At 42.7% G+C, this 20,684-nt stretch overlaps 1 protein-coding gene across 1 annotated transcript in view; it reads left to right on the forward strand.

Moving 5' to 3' along the window:
* grip1 (glutamate receptor interacting protein 1) overlaps positions 1-20,684 on the forward strand; it is a 305,869-nt gene that overhangs the window by 237,701 nt on the left and 47,484 nt on the right. Inside the window, exons 3-10 of the mRNA XM_053650250.1 lie at positions 281-416; positions 1,386-1,531; positions 2,186-2,269; positions 4,877-4,952; positions 10,675-10,820; positions 14,057-14,204; positions 14,726-14,895; positions 18,888-19,034. Coding sequence (XP_053506225.1) covers positions 281-416; positions 1,386-1,531; positions 2,186-2,269; positions 4,877-4,952; positions 10,675-10,820; positions 14,057-14,204; positions 14,726-14,895; positions 18,888-19,034 — 1,053 coding nt within the window. The remainder of the gene's footprint in view (positions 1-280; positions 417-1,385; positions 1,532-2,185; positions 2,270-4,876; positions 4,953-10,674; positions 10,821-14,056; positions 14,205-14,725; positions 14,896-18,887; positions 19,035-20,684) is intronic.

Consider the following 20,684-nt stretch of genomic DNA (forward strand, 5'->3'; position numbering starts at 1 on the left):
TTACATTTCTCTCAATTTTCTCTTCTTTCGACCAAATCCTCTTGAGTATTTCTCTAATTACCGGTCAAATCTGTTAAAGAGAGAGAGAGAGTGTGTGTGTGTGTGTGTTGGCAGCTTGTGGAGTGTGAGTGTGGATGTGTGATCTACATCAGTGAGAAGAGCAGTATGGCAGCCACCAGGCTCCTCTGCTCCTGCTCTCCACTTATCTCCTGTCTGTGTTCCTCCTCCTCCTCTTCCACCTCCTCCTCTCGTCCCCCCTCCCCCTCCCCCTCGCCCACAGATGAGTTTAAGGGCTCCAGCATGGTGGAGCTCATGAAGAAGGAGGGTACCACCCTGGGCCTGACCGTTTCGGGAGGCATCGACAAGGACGGCAAGCCGCGCGTCTCCAACCTGCGGCAGGGCGGCATCGCAGCCAGGTAAACACACGCTTAATCATAACTGTTTCTGAAACACAGCCTCATGCTGTTTGCGTGAACCTCGCCGGGATGTTTCCGACTGAGTTTTGCTGCTCAGCCAAATGATCTGGTTTGAATATTGCATGAGGAGTGAAAGAGTGCCTGTGCATGTGAGAATGTGTGTGTGTGTGTGTGTGTGTGTGTGTGTGTGTGTGTGTGTGTGTGTGTGTTTGTGCAAGTTTTTCCCTGTTGGCTCTACATGTACGGTGGCTGACCAAATCGAGCTCACGGGTCGTCTCACTGCACATACTCGCACATCATCCTCACTCTCTGACACAATAAATCACACACGCTTCAGAAACACTAAAGCCTCAGACATATACTTCATCCAAGCTGCAGACTTGAACTGGATGTGATTTTTTTTTTTCTATATTATTATTTTCCCCCTGCTTTGATTTAAAGGTTGTTGACTGTATTTTATATTGAAGCTTAAAACTTCTGCACAAGGACAGTGCTGGAGTGACAGCTTTTACCCTGAACATTTAATTACACTGGAAATAGCTTCCCTGATTCACACTTTTTTTCCCCAACACTCGACTTGTGTGTGTGTGTGTGTGTGTGTGTGTGTGTGTGCATGTGTTTGAAAGATTAAGAGAGACCAACCTCAGTGGTTATTTTCTCACCACAAAGCGGCCTATTAATCTTCTCCAAACAACGATCACAGCTCAGTATTACACCTAACAGGCTCGCCTTCTTATCTGTCCCTTATTCCGCTTTTATATCTTCCTCCCTGTTCGTTTCCCCATTTGTCTCTGCCTGATTTCTTTCACTCCATCTTTCTCTTTCTCTCTCACACACACACACACACACACCTCCTCCTTTCTGCTCTCACCTCACATCACCTTAATTTGTACTTTCTTTCTTATCTCCCTTCATTCGATCGACATCTTCATTTTCCTGTCCTTTCTGCTTGCCGCCTCTCTGTTGAAGGAGTGATCAGCTGAACGTTGGAGACTACATCAAGTCGGTGAATGGCATCAACCTGACCAAGTTCCGTCACGATGAGATTATTAGTCTGCTGAAGAACGTGGGCGAGAGAGTCGTGCTGGAGGTGGAATATGAGCTGCCGCCTGTTTGTGAGTCTATATACATTTATAGTTTTTGATTGTGATGTTCATTTAGGATTACAGATTATAACAGTTTTTTTTTTTTTTTTATGTATTCTAGATTATAATAGAATATAATAGGGATTCTGCCTAAAAGAACCAAATAGCACTTTGATTGACCTCCCAGAACCAGTCAGAGCCTCCAGGCGTGTCCTCCTCACTCTTGTAACTTCATTCAATTCAATTCAGTTTTATTTATGTACTGATTTCAGCTATAGACGCTGACTCGAAGCAGATTTACAGAAGCCCAGTTGTAGATTTAGATCTCGAACCTTTCCAGTTAGTTCCACTGTAGTTGCTAGAATAATTCCTGATAGTTGCTGGGGAAAAAAAAAAATTCTTTAGTATGATTAACTGAATAGTACGCCAAGCTTTCAGCGAGAACTAAATAAAGACACAGTAAAGCATTAGCTGCTTTATTTATACAAGTCTTTTGATTAATGGTGTAAAATGTTTGCTCTATTTAAAAAGGCTGATGTAGTCGTTTTTTGATGCACTTTTATACCACCTAGTTGTTCCTCATCGTTTGCACCGGATGATATGCTGTACCAGGTCACTGCTCACATTTATTACATGACCAGTCAAAGCTAATTATAACACGAGCCGAATTTTGTTCTTCTGCAGCCGTTCAAGGTTCGGGTGTAATGTTTAAAAATGTCGAGGTGACGCTTCATAAAGAGGGGAACACGTTTGGATTTGTCATCAGAGGTAAGCACGTTTTCCTTCATCACGGAGTTCTCAGCAAATCAAATGTGCCTTAATGTGTTCAAGGCTAACTTGTTTCTAAACCATTGCATCCACAAGTACGTTTAAACATGTCGCATTTGTAAGCAAAAGTCCTAGAGGTTCAAAATGAATGTGATAGGATTGATTATTGTTAAATATCTTTAATCTGTCTGAATGTTCAGACTTTCATTCCTCATTCTTTTAACTATGCACATTTTCATTTTCACTGTAGTCCCTAAATATTATACTAAAATGAAAAACTGAAACTGGGGTTTTAAGGGACGTTTTATTTATTTATTAAAAAAAAAATTTTTATTAAGGTTTATCTGCATGGAAATTAAACTCTTTGGGGCTGTTCTGGGTTATTTTCATTTCCATTTTGTTTGAGTAATATTTTTCAAATATTCGTATTTTTGCATTGTTTTCATGACTCGTTTAGTTTATATCTGTCAGCTGTATGTGGCCAGGCCGATTGCCTGGTAACAGACACAACAATTAATGGTGTGTTCACATCATGTCAGAATTACAGTAATTACAAGAAACTTGTGAAAAGCAATCACTTCTTCGTTGAACTCGTAATTACCAGTTGGAACACTTCTGCGTTCTCCAACTTCGCAGTGTGTGACATCATGAGGTCATACACGAGTGAAACCTCAGCCATGTCTGCCATTAAAGTAATGTTAGGCATATATTTTTTTCTGCCTTTATATTTTTTAGATTTAGATTTGTGTCTGTTTTTATTCTCTACATTTAAAAAAAAAACGACTTAAAACATTTGTGTGTATTTTGGTGAGTTTGAAGACAAACAGCTCAAGGTAAACTCTTCAAAAGTGCCTCGAGTCCAACATGACACACTTCAACAACACTCTAAACTAACTATGATCATTGGCTTAGAGTAGTTCAGGATTTCCTAACTTGAAATATAATGACTAGTTAGGACTTTTGTTCTGTAATATGAATTTGAGAAAAGCTCGTCTGATCTTGACTTGATATATGTGTGGCAGTGTGGGAAAGCCTTTCACATGGTGAAATTTTGCCAATTTATTTTACTGTATATAGTTCTGAAAAAAATGGCGACTTCTCTGAACTGAAATATGTTTGCCTTTTTAAACATGCATCTCAAACACAATTCAATTTTTGGCATTTTAAAAATCTGGCTACTCCCCCTAAAGTGAAAAGATTCGATTCTGACATTTTGACAGCCACTATCTGATTACAGACCGAATTGATTAGGCTTATGTCCTTTTCCCTACAGCACATAGTTATCTAACAAACTGATCAAGCCTGACATTCACTGTGTGAGGAAATAAAACTTAGCTAGCAAGGTTTTAGACATCTTTTGGCAGACTGTTTTTAACTGCAGTGTTTGTTAAACTGGCTCCTTACCAAACATTCTCTTTGCAAGAAGTTAGCCTGGGTAAGATTAAAAAGTAGATCTCTACATTAGTTGTGATTAAATATATTTATGAATTCTTACATTTCAGCCACAGCGATACTGCCACACATTTTCAATAGTTTACACATAAAGACTTTTAGAACATGAAAGTGATTTTTCTCTTTCTTATTACACGGTAAAACATGGATTTAATGATCCTACGCATATGTAGTAGCGAATGGCAGAGACAGAAAGTAGTTGGATGTTTTTTTCAGCTGCAGTAATGACCCTGTTTCTGCCATTGAATAAGAAGGCTGTCATACATCTGAGCCATTCATTCTGGAAAGAAATATAAATGGCATCTAACCTCTTAAGGGTTTCTTGCACTAGCTGAATATCTGACTGAAGAATGAAGGACATTATAATACTGTCAAATATCTTATTGAAAAAAATTACTTACAAGCTTGCTTTTTTTGTGTGTGTGTGTGCTATAGTACTCAGGCTTGTCCAGAATTATTTCCCTCTTTAGCTGTGGGGCATTTTTGTTTTTCAGTCCTGCTGAATGTGCATTTGAATTACTTTTCCCTGGCTTTGATGATGCAGAGCACTCTGATGTCAGTGTGTGTCCAAAGTCAAGTTGAAAAGTTTTTAGTATATTGATCATGTACAATGTATAAAGTACCCAAACACAGCTGGGGGATCCCTGTGGAGCAGAATGTTCCCTTTGATTCTCCCATATTGAAGCAAGTTCATTTGATTCATGTCTACATCAAACAGAATGTGTATCACTGAGCAAATATTTCCACTGCCTCAAGCTTCCTACAGCAGGTGGAAATGATGGGGTGTGATGACCTCCCTACTTTATCTCTACTTTCACTGTTCAATTGACTTTAATTCAGATAAATTAAATTGCTCCTAGGTCTCAATTTGTGTCTCAATTAAAGTAATATATTTCTGCTATATCCAGACTGCGAGTCACATTGTTCCAAATGGGAAGTTATCCGAGGAGTTAGTGTGAGAAAATGTGCAAATATGTCCATCCAAGAGAAATGGCCTCCACCCAGCAGCTCTAAGTCATCCGTCTGCCTCAGAACAGAGTATATGCAGAATGTGCTTGCAAAAAAAGCATTAGTTTCCCAAGAGTGCACATGCAATATGTTTATCTTTATGGCAACATTAGTCAGAAGTGCTAATGCGGTGCATTTCCCCCATAGGAGGCGCCCATGAAGACAGGAACAAATCTCGCCCTGTTACCATAACAACGATCAGACCTGGTGGCCCCGCTGACAGGTGGGATAGTTTTTCCTCATATGAAAGGCCTTGATATTGTCGAATACATCAGAACACCAGCTTCAGAAGGCTCATTCATCATACAGATTAACATTACCACCATTCTATCGCTGCAGTATTATTTAGCATATTCATGCATCAGTGTTGAGTTTGATAGACTTTTTGTGTAAGTTTTTATCATGATGCAAGTTCTGTTGTAACAATGTGAGTCAGCATTTTCCAGCTTGGAACGTGCTCCATAAGGGTGCGATCAAAAATCCTGTTCTGTAACATTATTACTCATCTTAGACTTGCAAATAAACATGGATTTTTTGTGCACCCCTCCTACACGCCAGCCTATTTAGTGTTTGCGCTTTGCACTTTGCCCTGTGACTGTACTACTTCTTCATTCTTCTGCCCGTGGCTCTACTTCTGTCAGTAATCATTTCTTTGTAATTCACACAGACATATACACCGATATTTGGTACTGTTTCCATCTTTTGCTAATGAGAGACTTGTTTCGAAAGGCAATTCCAGCCTTTTCTCCATCCACAGGCTGTCTGTAGTCAAATACAGCTGGCAACTGTAAAATCATGGCTTCTGTCAGACTTTGAGTTTCATTTTGTACTTATTTGCTCCTGACCTCTATGTTAAGTGCAACACCTTTAACTATTCTGAAGTCCATCTCATTAATGAGTCCTTCTGTATTTATTACCTGCATTTTTGTTGCTGCTATATTTATTTTTAAAAAATATTGTATTTAATTTATTCTCACTACTGAGAGTGGCTGGCTGCTACATACTGTATATGTCTGTCACGTATCGTGACGTAACGGAGATAAGGTAGGATGCAAGTGCAGTGTGAACAGTTTTATTGAGAGACACACAGGCAGGTAAATCCAGAACGTGATCCAAAAACGTAATCCAGTAACATGAAAAGTTCAGACGATCGGCAAACAGGCATAAACGAGGCAAGGCAGGAATCAAAGTCGTGGTCACGGGATACAGGGTTGATATACCAAACATGAAACATAAACAACAGCGAGGGACTGGTAGTGGAGAAACCAGCGGAACTTAACAAACGAACCTAAACATGAAACATGACATGAACTATGACTATGAATCTAAACATGAAACATGAAACTATGGACTGACTGTGGTTATCTATCGTAAGGACTCTAAACTAATCTACTACAACTCATTCAATATTCCACGTTGTGTGCTGGGAGGCGCGCGGTATATATGCGGAGATAATCAGCGTTGTAATGGCTGACGGCTGAGGGCAATTCAGACACACGTGAAACTATAACCAATGACAGATCGGGGAGGAGACATGACAGAAACATAAACAAATGCACGTGTCGAAATGTCACGATTGTCCACAAGGGAAAAGCAGGTGCTCGCGCGCTCACATGCTCCACAGCGCGCTGCTTAAAGGGGAACTCGTGACAGAACCCCCCCCCCCCCCACCCACCACCCCCGGCCATGAATCATCCATCTCCATTGGCGGCCCTGGCTCCCTGGGCAGGATGTCCCAAGCAGAGCCTGAAGACCGCACGGCGTTCTTGGTGAAACAAAAAAGCAGAGCGACGTACACGGCAGAGCAGGGAAGCAGAGCGACGTCCTCAGCTGAACAGGTAGGCAGAGCGACGACCACAGCCGGGCAGACAGGCTGAGATACGTCCTCGGCGGAGTATGAAAGTGGAGCGACGTCCTCGGCGGAGCATGAAGGCCGAGCGATGACCGCAGCCGGGCAGACAGGCTGAGCGAAGTCCTCGGTGGAGCATGAAGGCAGAGCGACGTCCTCGGCGGAGCAGGAAAGCAGAGCGACGTCCTTGGCTGAACAGGGAAACAGAGCGACGACCACAGCCGGGCAGACCGGCTGAGCGAAGTCCTCGGCGGAGCATGAAGGCAGAGCGACGACCACAGCTGGGCAGGCAGGCTGAGCGACGTCCTCGGCGGAGCATGAAAGCAGAGCGCTGTACCCAGCTGAGCAGGGAAACAGGGCGACGTTCTCGTCGGAGCACGAAAGCGGAGCGACGTCCCCGGCTGAACAGGTAGGCAGAGCGACAACCACAGCTGGGCAGACAGGCTGAGCGAAGACCATGAAGGCAGAGCGTGGGTCTCCGCGGGGCCAGGGAGAGGAGCGTGGGTCTCCGTGAGGCCAGGGAGAGGAGCGTGGGTCTCCATGAGGCCAGGGAAAGGAGCGTGGGTCTCCGTGCGGCCAGGGAGAGGAGCGTGGGTCTCCTCGAAGCAGGAGGGGGGAACGATGTTCGCCATGGAGCAGGAAGGCTGAGCAATGACCTCAGCCAAGCGGGGAGGCTGAGCGACAACCTCAGCTGAGCGGGGAGGCTGAACGACGACCACAGCCAAACAGGGAGGCTGAGCGACGACCTCAGCTGAACAGGGAGGCTGAACGACGTCCACAGCCGAGCAGGGAGGCTGAACGATATTCGCCATGGAGCAGGAAGGCTGAGAGACGACCTCAGCCGAGCAGGGAGGCTGTATGACGACCACAGCCGAACAGGGAGGCTGAGCGACGACCACAGCCGAACAGGGAGGCTGAGCGACGTCCACGGCTGAACAGGAAGACTGAGCGACGACCTCAGCTGAACAGGAAGACTGAGCGACATCCACAGCTGAACAGGAAGGCTAAGCGACGTCCACAGACTCGGGCGTGAGCAGAACTTGCCTGTGCGTGTCGGCAGACTCGGGCGTGAGCAGAATTTGGCTGTGCGTGTCGGCAGACTCGGGCTTTGGCAGAACTTGGGCGGTCGGGTCGGTAGTCTCGGGCGTGGGTTGAACTTGGGCGACCGGGTCGGTAGACTCGGGCTTCGGCAGAACTTGGGCGGTCGGGTCGGTAGTCTCGGGCGTGGGCTGAACTTGGGCGACCGGGTCGGTAGTCTCGGGCGTGGGCTGAACTTGGGCGACCGGGTCGGTAGACTCGGGCGTGGGCTGAACTTGGGCGACCGGGTCGGTAGACTCGGGCGTGGGCTGAACTTGGGCGACCGGGTCGGTAGTCTCGGGCGTGGGCTGAACTTGGGCGACCGGGTCGGTAGACTCGGGCATGGGCTGAACTTGGGCGACCGGGTCGGTAGTCTCGGGCGTGGGCTGAACTTGGGCGACCGGGTCGGTAGACTTGGGTGTGGGCTGAACTTGGGCGACCGGGTCGGTAGACTCGGGTGTGACATCAGGAACTTGAGACTTGACTTGGACTTCAGAGACTGGAGACTTGACTTGGACCTCAGGGACTTGAGACTTGACTTGGACTTGGACCTCAGGGACTTGAGATTTGACTTGGACTTGGACCTCAGGGACTTGAGACTTGACTTGGATTTCAGAAACTTGAGACTTGACTTGGACTTCAGTGACTGGAGACTTGATGTGGACTTGGACCTCAGGGACTTGAGACTTGACTTGGACTTCAGTGACTGGAGACTTGACTTGGACTTGGACCTCAGGGACTTGAGAGTTGACTTGGATTTCAGAGACTTGAGACTTGACCTGGACTTCAGAGACTGGAGACTTGACTTGGACCTCAGGGACTTGGTTGTCCGTGTTAACATCAACTTGGTGGCTCATCCGCTCATAATGCATGTGGAATGGAAGATCAGCACTGTTCGCCACATTAACTCCCTTCAATAGCTCATCCAAGTTGTAGCTCTGCCCTGGTTCTCCAAACTCCATCAGAAACAGGTCCGAAAACTGCCTACTGTCCTCCAGTACCTGGGGTCTCATGGCTGCTGCTCACTGTGCCCACTTGCGAGCTGGGCCAAAAAATCGGGACATCATGAACTTAATCCATTGTCTCTCCCTTGGCTTCGGGTCAAACAGGCTTCAGAAGTAACTCTGGCAGTCTATCATAAAATAGTCCGGATAACTAAAGAAGCCATCATACCGATCGGGAAGGTCCATGAAAGTCCATTGCGAGAACTGCATAGAATCCAAGGCGGGGATTATTGGCGTGGACCTCCGGGTTCTGCGTCCTCTTCGTTCTCGTGCTGCATCCATGATGGGCGGAATATTCTGTCACGTATCGTGACATAACGGAGATAAGGTAGGATGCAAGCGCAGTGTAAACAGTTTTATTGAGAGACACACAGGCAGGTAAATCCAGAACGTGATCCAAAAACGTAATCCAGTAACATGCAAAGTTCAGACGATCGGCAAACAGGCATAAACGAGGCAAGGCAGGAATCAAAGTCGTGGTCACGGGATACAGGGTTGATATACCAAACATGAAACATAAACAACAGCGAGGGACTGGTAGTGGAGAAACCAGCGTGAACTTAACAAACGAACCTAAACATGAAACATGACATGAACTATGACTATGAATCTAAACATGAAACATGAAACTATGGACTGACTGTGGTTATCTATCGTAAGGACTCTAAACTAATCTACTACAACTCATTCAATATTCCACGTTGTGTGCTGGGAGGTGCGCGGTATATATTTACATTTACATTTATTCACTTAGCAGACGCTTTTATCCAAAGCGACTTACAAATGAGAAAAGATACAAGCAAAGCGATATATCAAGCAGAGAACAATACAAGAAGTGCTACCATACAAGATCTATTAATTGAATTCCAGAAGAAGCAAAGTGCAGAGTAGAGGTGTAAGTGCAATTTATTTTTTTTTTTTAAATTATGAGTTGGTTAGGTGTTCATGGAAGAGGTGGGTCTTTAGCTGTTTTTTGAAGATGGTGAGAGATTCTGCGGTCCGGATTGAGATTGGAAGTGCATTCCACCACTGAGGAACAGTTAGTGTGAAGGTTCTGGAAAGGGACCTTGCGCCACGCTGAGTTGGAAATATATGCGGAGATAATCAGCGTTGTAATGGCTGACGGCTGAGGGCAATTCAGACACACATGAAACTACAACCAATGACAGAACGTGGAGGAGAAATGACAGAAACATAAACAAATGCACGTGTCAAAATGTCACGATTGTCCACAAGGGAAAAGCAGGTGCTTGCACACCTGCTCGTGCACGCGCGCTCACATGCTCCACAGCGCGCTGCTTAAAGGGGAACTCGTGACAGAGTTCATATATGGTATAAGCATATCTATTGAATACTACGTCTTAATATGTTACAGTATGTTTACATTCACAGCATATTTATTACATTGTTATCCTTTTGCGCGACCTGTTATATCTGACATTTCCGGCGCTACACTGTTACTTACTGTGCCTATTGTCCTGTTTTAGTAGTTTCCTTTAAGTGTGTATTGTACCAGCTGTATATGGTTGAAATGACAATACAGCAAGTGGACTTGATAATTGCTTGGCTTTGAGCTGCAGCCTAGTGCCTATTTTCATTCTTCTGATATTCCATAAAGAGTTTTCCAACTCGTTTTCTGTTGAATAAAGTAGAGATGAAGCTGCGTGTATGGGGTACATGGGGTTGTTCTGAAAGGTCTGGTGTAAAATGGAAACTTGGAGATTATAATACTGTGCCATTAATCCTCAGTGGCTCTCCGGTGTGCTTAAGAGCAGCCGTGGAGCAGGAGCCATCTGATATAATAGTGCTCTAAGATGGCAATCAAGGTCTCCTTGTGCCTTGTTAACTTTCTTCACTGGTAAAATGCTCAGTGGGGAGTCTTTCACTATTCAGGTTCAAGGAGCCATGGATTCTTGCTCACCTTTACAGGAGTCTTAAAATGCCAGCTCTTTTAGACTGCTGTTTTCTTCACGTCTTATCTATGCAGTATTTATTTTTTTTATCTTCTCTTTCAGGGAAGGCACCATCAAACCAGGAGACCGGCTGCTGAGCATCGACGGTATCCGTCTGCATGGTACATCCCACGCAGAGGCAATGAGCATCCTCAAGCAGTGCGGCCAGGAAGCAACACTCCTCATCGAGTTTGACGTGTCCATCATGGGTAAGGCGATGCAGTTAACCTGCGAGTCTGACATACGCTTAGCACGTATGTGCTTTGGTTGGATTCCAGAATTTTTAGCTGAGAAACACACGAAAATAGATGGTACCCTGGAGGACATGTGCACACTGACTTGCTGAAAGAGCGAGCGAGTGAGGAGAGAGAGAAGGAAAGATGTAAGGTTTAGAGTAGCCCTTGGCTAAACACCATCCGCCTGATGTCTTTGTTTGTGCTTTGAATGGGAAGTGATAGATTTTCTTCATCTGGGGTGCAGCGGAGGAGGAATGATTGAAACGAAGGTATAGCTGTGCTGGTAGTTCGTCATGCTAACTGCTAACAGCCCCACAGTGGCTATCAGACTCTGGCTGTTGGTTTTCATATTCATATATTTGGTGGGTATTAGGGTGGGGCAATGCTTTCTCTATTTAAGACTTGAGTGATGTGTTCAGTGTTCAGGGAAATGCTGTCTGTTGATTTTTCTGCTTCATGTTTGATAGCTTCATTAGGATTTGATGAACGTTGTTGTTGCTAAACCATTTTCAAAATGCACTGAGACACTTGAATACCTCCAACCCTACAATACATAATCTAGATCTAGAAGAAAATAGCAATACCTTAGCAATCAGTGTAGTGCAAATGGTAAGGTAAAACACTTCAACACCTTATAGTTTCTACGCTCTTCAAACTAAAACTAGATCTCTCAACCTTGTGATTGAAGCAAATTCCAATCCCAGTACTACCTCACTCACTATACTTGAGTTATGATCAATAGACCTGGGTGCCTCTGATCTGGAATGGAGGGTGAGGTGTTCATAGTATCATGACTTGGTTACCTACCAGAGTCATCCAGTACTGGATTTAGTCATCATTTATACGTGATACGGGAAAGGCACATGATGCCTTTCCACTCACAATTCAAGTCTTGAACCATTCTTCTTGAAGACAAAGCAGGTTACTTTGTTTATTTTGTATGACAAAACTCTTTGCCTTGGACTGCTGGATTTCAAAATAAAGCCTGTGTTTAAATGGGAAGCTCTTTGCAGTTGCTGGAGTTGTTTCTGTTTACTTCACACTTTGTGCCACAACTTTTCTTCATAATGGGTAGCAAGTGACTCCAGTCTGTGCAGGGAATTCGGATGTGGTGCTAGCATATGGTGAGAGTGTTTTGTGTGTGGGTGTGCTTATGTTCATTCTCTCCACCTGCTCTGTATTTAAGATGTATGGTGTAACCAGGTCTTTTTGCATCAGCCTTAACCAAGCCATCATATGGAGCGACTGCTGCTAGGCATTCAGAGGTGCACCCCATCTGCTTGCCCTCTTTATTCAAATTAGAAGAGTATGTGTGTTTAAAGATGGGAATTTGCAATCCAGATATATACACAGTATATTGGAATATCAAAATAAGAAAATATCTCAATGATATTAAAAAATAACGAAAATGGAAAAATAATGAAAATTCAAACCCGGAAGTAGTAAAACCCAGGTAGTGTTGCTGCCTCACAGCTACAGGGTCCCCGGTGAAATTGTGCTCAGAGTTTCACATGTTCTATACAATTCAATTCACTTTTATTTATGTAAATGGAAAATGGTCTGCACGTAAATAGCGCTTTTTAACCTTAGTAGTTCTACAAAGCGCTTTACACTGGTTCTCATTGACCCATTCACACACACTCACTTACCAGTGGTAGCAGAGCTGCCATGCAAGGCGCTAACTTGCCATTGGGAGCAACTTGGGGTTCAGTGTCTTGCCCAAGGACACTTCGGCATGTGTAGTCACGTGGGCCGGGAATCGAACTGCCAACCCGCTCTACCACCTGCGCCACAGCCGCCCATGTAACGCTTTTCCCAGTAGACATTGTCACAAAGTAGCGTTACAGAAATCCAGATGTAGAGTGAGTTCCCTAATGAGCAAGCCAGAGGTGACAGTGGCAAGTAAATTAAAACTCCTTGAGATGTCATGAGGAAGAAACCTCAAGAAGAACAAGACCCAAAAGGAACCCATCCCTTTCTGGGTGACACCTGATAGCGCACGTATAAGTCATTATACGTCTTTTCTACAGCTGTATACTATACAGTTAAACACTATTGAGAGTGCTGAAAGGATTTCAGTATGAGCGCCAGGTTTTTTTTATGATCTCAAAAGTTTCAAATCTCGAGTATCCAAGTGAAGTTATTCACTGAACATGTGAGACTTAAATGTGAGGTAAATGCAGTCTTTGGGGTAGCTAAGTGGGACCATCCACAGCAATCCTCAGGCTATCCTTATGGGGCCATCCCCAGCAGCTGCCAGTGACAATCAAATGAAGGAAGCTCCAAGCGAAAGTAGTGCATAAGGATGGGCCAGGCAGGTCTGGAGAGCCGAGAGAGTCAGGAACGAGCATAGACGGCGAAAGAGAGAAAAGTAGAAGGAGAGTAAAGACTCTAGCTGCTGCACTCCTCTACTAACAGGAGCTTGTTTATGCACCTACTGGAACATCCAGACAGGAAAGCATTAAAATAGTCCAACTTTGAGGTAACACAAGCATGAACTAGTTTTTCTGCTTCATGTAACAGTATTATATTAGCAATATTTCTGAGATTATCTGCATGAGATAATCACTCCAGGGTCTTTCTGCTGAAAGGCCATCCCGTTGGTACATCTGAAAGCTTACTACTTTACTAATTGCCTGTAGTCCTAATAAAAATACTTGCTGTAATTGCCATACTTGCCGTCTTGCCATAATTAAATAGGAGGAAGTAAGTTAGCATCCAGTGTCTAATGTCCTTTACACATTCCTCAGCTTTATTAAGATGGTGTCTGCCATCTGTTTTTTCTGTCTGACACGTAAAGCTGGGTGTCATCAGCATTTCAGCGTGAAAGCTCACACCATTTCTGTGAATAATTGTGCCCAGGTAGGCAGCACATATTTGGGGGGACTAGAGTAAACTCTCTGCTGAGTCAGAATTAGCTGGTATTTCCATGTAAAGCTCCTCTTAGCCTGTATTCACACTGGCAGTGATGCAACAAGTCACTGGATGGAAGTCAGTGTTACTAATGAAACCTGGATTTTCTGGTCATACATTCCAGGGATGATTGAAGTAGGTGCAACGAGCAACATGGCATTTTATGGAAGTGAAAAGTGATTTGCTGACTACCACTGGGAGTGAGGGACTGTGAAACATTATCTCCTTTTATCTGTATGACCTCTATCCCAGATGTCCATTTTGAGTTTGTCCTCTCTACACTTCCCTCCACACAGACTCCATAGCCAGTGCTTCTGGTCCTCTCCTGGTGGAAGTGGCCAAGCCTCTGGGCTCCAGCCTGGGAGTGGCTCTGTCTACGTCCATGTACTGCAACAAGCAGGTCATCATCATTGACAAGGTCAAGCCAGCCAGCATCGCTGACAGGTAAACCCTCTGTGCCAGCTTTACTCCACCCAGAGCCTGCTCGTACCCCTGTAACCTCTCACACGTCATTGTTATCTGACCCAGATCAACACAGCGAAGAAATGCAGACTCATGCACTTGTGTTCAACTGTGAAATTTCTGGAGAGATTGCAGTGCGTAGCACTAAGCGTCTAATTAAAGAAATTCAATAACTCATCTGCTGTGGAGGCTGTAAGAAAGCCTGTAAGAATAATGAAGATGGCAGATTGCTGAGCGAATGAAAGCTCTAGTGTCTGAAACGCTTTCGATGATTCTGGCATTTGTTCCCAGGAGGAACCTTAGCGGTTAAAGCTTTGTAGATAACCGATTATCATACTCCATCAGACATGACACAAAGTTTTATGCAATAATTCTCTGCATTATTGAGCAGATTATTTTATAGTTCTGTGTGTATAACAGAAAGATGATTTGTTTGCAATTTTACCATCTAGTTTAAAAGAAGCTACTCGTAGGACAGGAAGTGACGTGGTTGTGTTGTGTAGGTGTGGGGCACTGCATGCCGGTGATCATATCCTGTCAGTAGATGGCACAAGCATGGAGTATTGCACGCTGGCTGAAGCCACCCAGCTCCTAGCCAGCGCCTGTGAGCATGTCAAAATGGAGATCCTTCCCCATCACCAGACCAGACTGGCCCTTAAAGCCTCAGATCATGGTAAGACACACACACCGAGCCCAGTTTACAACAAATCAGCAAACACAATCACCATGTGAACACTGCACTGTTGTGCCATTAGCTCATATACTTGCTATCGTTATGCATTTTATTAGTATCAATCATGTAAAAAACAACAGATTTCATTGTTCCACCAACATGCAATGATTTTGCCTCTCCTCTAAATACACAGTAAAAGCCCTAGTGTTGAGTAAACACCCAGAGTGTTGAATTTACACCCTACAGCATTAATATGGAGACAAATGAACACTCTGGGTGTTATTCAACACTAGGGATTGTACTGTGTACCTTCTGGTTTTTGCTTATGTCTCCACGTACATGCAGGGATAAAATACCGCCAAAAAGTCTGTTTTAGTCACAGATACAAGGCGATGTCATTTCATTTGAAACTTTATTGTCTCATGTTTTTATTAACCCACCTGCAGCAGTGTTTCTTGTCACTACTATTTAAGTAATTTCATTTCACATCACCCTCCTTTTTAAACTTGTTTCTATGCAGGAAGTCTTGTCAGTCTTTAAGAATTTTCTGAAAAATTTGGTAAAACACACACTTCTTACTCATCTTAACTAATCAGTCATTAGTCAGTTACTAATGAGTTATTAATCAGTTACTAATGAGTTATTAATCAGTTACTATTCAGTTATTAACCAGTTACTAATCAGTTATTAATCAGTTACTAATTAGTTATTAATGTCATTAATCAGCTACTAATCAGCTAATAATTTGTCATTCTTATTCTGTATTTTATTAGCAGTCTCATAGAATATGTTCTGACTGGCTGAGAGGAGTACAGTGTGTTCTGATTGGCTGAGAGCACTACAGTGTGTTCTGATTGGCCAAGAGCATTATGGTGTTTTCTGGTTGTACTTTTTGGGGGTTTTTTTTATACTGAAATAGAAATATACATGTACACATGTGAATGTAATGTATGCCATTTATTCAGAACCCTTTTCTTACATCAAGCACACGGGTCATCGTATGTTATAGAATGTGGATATTTTTTGCATTTGACTATGTAAATATTCTTTTTAAAAATTCAGACAGGATTATTTCTAACAGTAAAATAGAAATGTGTCATTTCTTCCCTAATACTTGGGTTCACTTCTCTCTGCTTTAGTTAGAAAGCAGTCCTGTCAGATGAGGATTCCACTAGTATCTTGAGATTCTGTCGTTTGTAGCCCACTATTCCAAATAATAGGTGTACAGTTCAGCAGTTTAACATGTCAACTACTGTCCCAAACAATAGCAAATTTTCTATAGAATTGATGTCTGGTGGTCTTGTAGGCCAGACGAAGTGTCCCCGTGTTCCACCGTGCATGTCAAACAAGACACCCACAGATTTGGCCTCTAGACTTGTTATCCTAGAACATGGGAGGTTCAGTGTTGCTTTCTGCTTGGACATGCCGCTATAGTTACTTTCGTCCAGGTGTGCATCCTACTGACCTTGCACAATGGCAAGGCAGAGATGAGAATTTTTTTTTTCCAGAAGACTGATGCTTGCCTCTTGTGTACAAGTATACGTACATATGCACCAGACACAATACTCCAGATGTTCACCTCGATATTTACCCTACCATGCACATGCTCACTCTCACACACACCCTTAAAAGTGTATCTTTGCAAACAGAATAATCCAGGGTTCCCCCCCTACACCCAGCACAATCTTGTTCAACCATATAGACACATGCACACACAGAACTAATGAAGCACATGTGATCAGGCAAGAACAGGCTCACAGCAAACTCTTTAAGTGTTTCTCGGCCCTGCAGCAGTGTTTCGCCTCACTCTTTTTCTTTGTGTCTGTCCTCGGGTCCTGTACTGGTGCTAAAATTAAGAGAAACCTGCACCAAAGGGGATTGATGCTTGAGCAGGATGCAGTTGCAGGCAAGAGGTCCCGGGTCCGGTGTCTGCACACCTTAGTGCTTGTCAAAAAGCAAAACAGTGCGCCACATTTTGTCCGAGCCAAGTCAGAGGCAGTCAAATTATAGTGCAGCAAAATTGTTGACAACATTGCTGTTTGTACTGTAAGTGATTCATAAATTAAATGACACATTAGTCCACACAAGCTTGAGCTATAATGCTGTCCTGAAAACGTCCTTCTGTCATGACCTAGCTGTGCTTTTTTTACTGCTTGTGTGTTTATGGTTATTTAGTTTACAGTCAGTATGTTTACATGGACAACAATACTCCGATATTAACCCGATTAAGACGATACTCTGATTAAGAAACTAGCATGTAAACAGTGATTATTGATTAGCTTAATCCGACTAAAATCATACTCGAAGTAAACACAAATCGAATTCAGACATGTACACACCTTAATCACACTATTAACGTCGTGTGAGAGTTTTCACCGCATTTTGCGACAGGACACGTACATACACGGCAGTGCTCAACCGTTTGACCACAAACGAGAGAGCACGGCTGCATCCCAAACCACGTACTTACCTGCTATGTAGTAGTTGAAAGACATGTATATCAACTACTATATAGTAGGTAAGTACGCAGTTTGGGACGCAGCCCACGGCTTCAAGCAGTCATCTATTTGCATCTACAGCATGACAAATAATTAACTGCACTTGAAGATTTCATAAAATTAAAAATGAAATACCCAAAACTGTATAAAGTACCATAACACAGACGAGCTGTATGTCGATACGTGAAATTCTGGAGGGAACGTCAGACAGCGTGGCGCAGTGACGTAATGACGTGTGCTGTTAATCCATCTATGTTCTTTAACATGTAAAACAGGAACATAAAAGGAATATTCTAAATGCAACTCATGTAAACACCTTAATCACAATATTGTCTTATTCAGAATAAGGTCCATAATTAGATTACTGCCGTCCATGTAAACGTAGTCAGTGATTACATTAGCTGTGTGCTAGAATGTAATTTTATGAACAAATTCAATAGGGTGAATTTCCTCTAAAGACTTTGCCTTGATATCACTGATACTCTGTTATCCTGACTTCCTGCATAAAAGATCTTAAAATCAACTAGGGATGTACTGTAATGAACAGATAATGTGTTGTAAATGGATACCTATAGAGAAATACAGATACGTATATGAGGCATGTTAATTTTTTATTGATTTATTTTTTTAAGAAAACTTGTCAGAAAGGTTCACAGGGCATCTGGTTGAGACTCGATGTGCAACAAGACTATGCGATTTAAGAGAGAACACATTCAGTAATATGAACATGAGTCGCTGTATGATGCTTTTACAAGGTTCATTTGTTCATCCTTAGTAACTGCCTGGTCAGGGTAGCGGTGGTTTAAATTAGGTTGCTACTGTGAGTTGTTTATATTTAAGGAAATAGCACCAGCTAGATCCGTTAGAAAATATTGCAGGTGGGTACAACCAAAAATAATAACTGGGCAAGCAGAATTAAAAAAAAAACTGTGACGCACACACATCTAGTGGATTTTTAAAAATTAACAAAAACATTCTGGTTTAAGCCGCACCCACTTCAGGTTTAACTCTGAATACAGTTACAGTTAGTTAATATTTGGAATGCTAAACAGATACAGATAGTGTCATTGTGTTTATCTCCCTAGATGTTCCGATACGATTCTCTGACGTATTTTATGCCGTGAACATGTTGTTTTGACTCTTACACATGAACAGAGAACACAACTTGTCTTACATTTTATTTCTGCCACTGAGGATTTGTACAATTGGCAGTTGACTCAGTTACTAAGAGAAAAAAATATAGGATCCCCAGAGTTAACCATCAAGGCAAACATGAAAAAGTGTTTATATTTATATTATGTAATATGTTACATAAATATTATATATATATATATATATATATATATATATATATATATATATATATATATATATATATATATATATATATAATATTTATATGAAATAGAAAGTCCCCTGTGTGTGTTGTGCTGTACCATACTGTGTTTATGCTGTTGTATCACCTCCTGTCTCTCTTCTTCTCCGTGTGGTCAGTCAAGGTGCAGAGGAGCAACCGGCCACTGCCCTGGGAGTCTGGCACAAACAACAACAGCAACTTCCTTCCCTATCAGCACTATAACACCTACCACCCTGACCAGTCCCGCAGCCAAGCCAAGCAGAAATCTTCTCCAAACAACCCCCGTAATGCCCCTTTCCTTTCTCCTAAAGCCTTCATCTCTCCTTTTCTCATAATCCTCACCATTTCCCCTCCCCTATCAGAGCTCTGACCTTCTCATTTTGCTCATATGACCTGTTTGGGTGGTAAATTGTGTTAAGTTTAACATGCATGCCAAAACAAGAATAAAACACTTTCAGAGTGTGCAGGTATAGACAAAAATGTTAACAATGAAGGTGGTCTGGTGCAGCTTTAAGGCAAAGTTGAGGAACATTAGTTAGAGTTGTTTGTTTTCGATCACTGTTAAGCCTGGCAGTTTGATATCTATAGTGTTGTTGAGTTCTTGTTTCTTATTGGTCAGAAGGTGTTGATTAATTTTCATTAACGGCGGTTCTGACAGTAGTGCCGTCTGTAACACAGATCACAGTGTGCTTATTCTAATATGTTGTTGCGTCTAAGATGAATGCTACATCGTACAAAAAGTTCAAAGCGCGTGTAATCATCGATATGTGTACGTTTTCCGTAAGGAGACTTTCATTTAGCGTCTTTGAACAAAGTCTCCAGTGTCTGCACTTTGTACCAATCAACGATAAAGTGGTAAAGTTTTTCACCACAGGAAAGTCTTCAGGATTGACGGTTTTGCATTTTCTCTGTAGCATGACATTGTCTTATTACTTACAAGATAAAAGAGAGGGTAGTAAGGGAATGACTGTTTATAGCTGTAATAATGCAAGTGATAATATCTTGATTTGAGGATGTTCCACAACATTAAATGTATATAATAATTCTTATATATATATATATATATATATATATATAATGGTATTGTCAAGTTGCTGTTGTATAAGAGGAATAAAACACCTTGAGACATGCCATTATAGGAAAATAATCACACTACTGCACAACAACATTCATACATTTTTATGTTCATAGTTACCGTATATTTAATATATAACTGTCCTCAGTATCCTGCTACAGTATCACTTAATTATAACGCTATAAACAGACGTTCTTCACCATCATTTATTATTTCCTTTCTATGTGAAGTGGAATCTCCATCCATAAACGTTAAATAGATATGCTCCTTTTAGAAATCTTAGGTACAGCATTTTTTCCAAAATTAGGCTATAAGTTTTTATTTGCTAAGAAGCAGCATATTTAAATAATAATAATAATAATAATAATAATAATAATAATAATAATAATAATAATAATGGGACGCACAGTGGCTTAGTGGTTAGCACGTTTGCCTCATACCTCCAGGGTCGGGGGTTCGATTCCCACCGTGGCCCTGTGTGTGCGGAGCTTCCGTGTTCTCCCTGTGCTGCGGGGGTTTCCTCCGGGTACTCCGGTTTCCTCCCCCAGTCCAAAGACATGCATGGTAGGCTGATTGGCATGTCCAAAGTGTCCGTAGAGTATGGATGGGTGTGTGAACATATATGTGATTGTGCCCTGCGATGGATTGGCACCCTGTCCAGGGTGTACCCCGCCTTGTGCCCGATGTTCCCTGGGATAGGGATAGTTCCCCGTGACCCTGAAGGAAGGATAAGCGGTATAGAAGATGGATGGATGGATGGAATAATAATAATAATGAAATAAATCATTGTTATGCTACATCAAGTTTGTAGCTGTCCTCAAACAGGTCCCAGTGAATTAGGTCGATTATAGATGATGAC

The sequence above is a fragment of the Ictalurus furcatus genome, chromosome 19, assembly GCF_023375685.1.
Source record: "Ictalurus furcatus strain D&B chromosome 19, Billie_1.0, whole genome shotgun sequence".
Classification (NCBI taxonomy): Eukaryota; Metazoa; Chordata; class Actinopteri; order Siluriformes; family Ictaluridae; genus Ictalurus; species Ictalurus furcatus.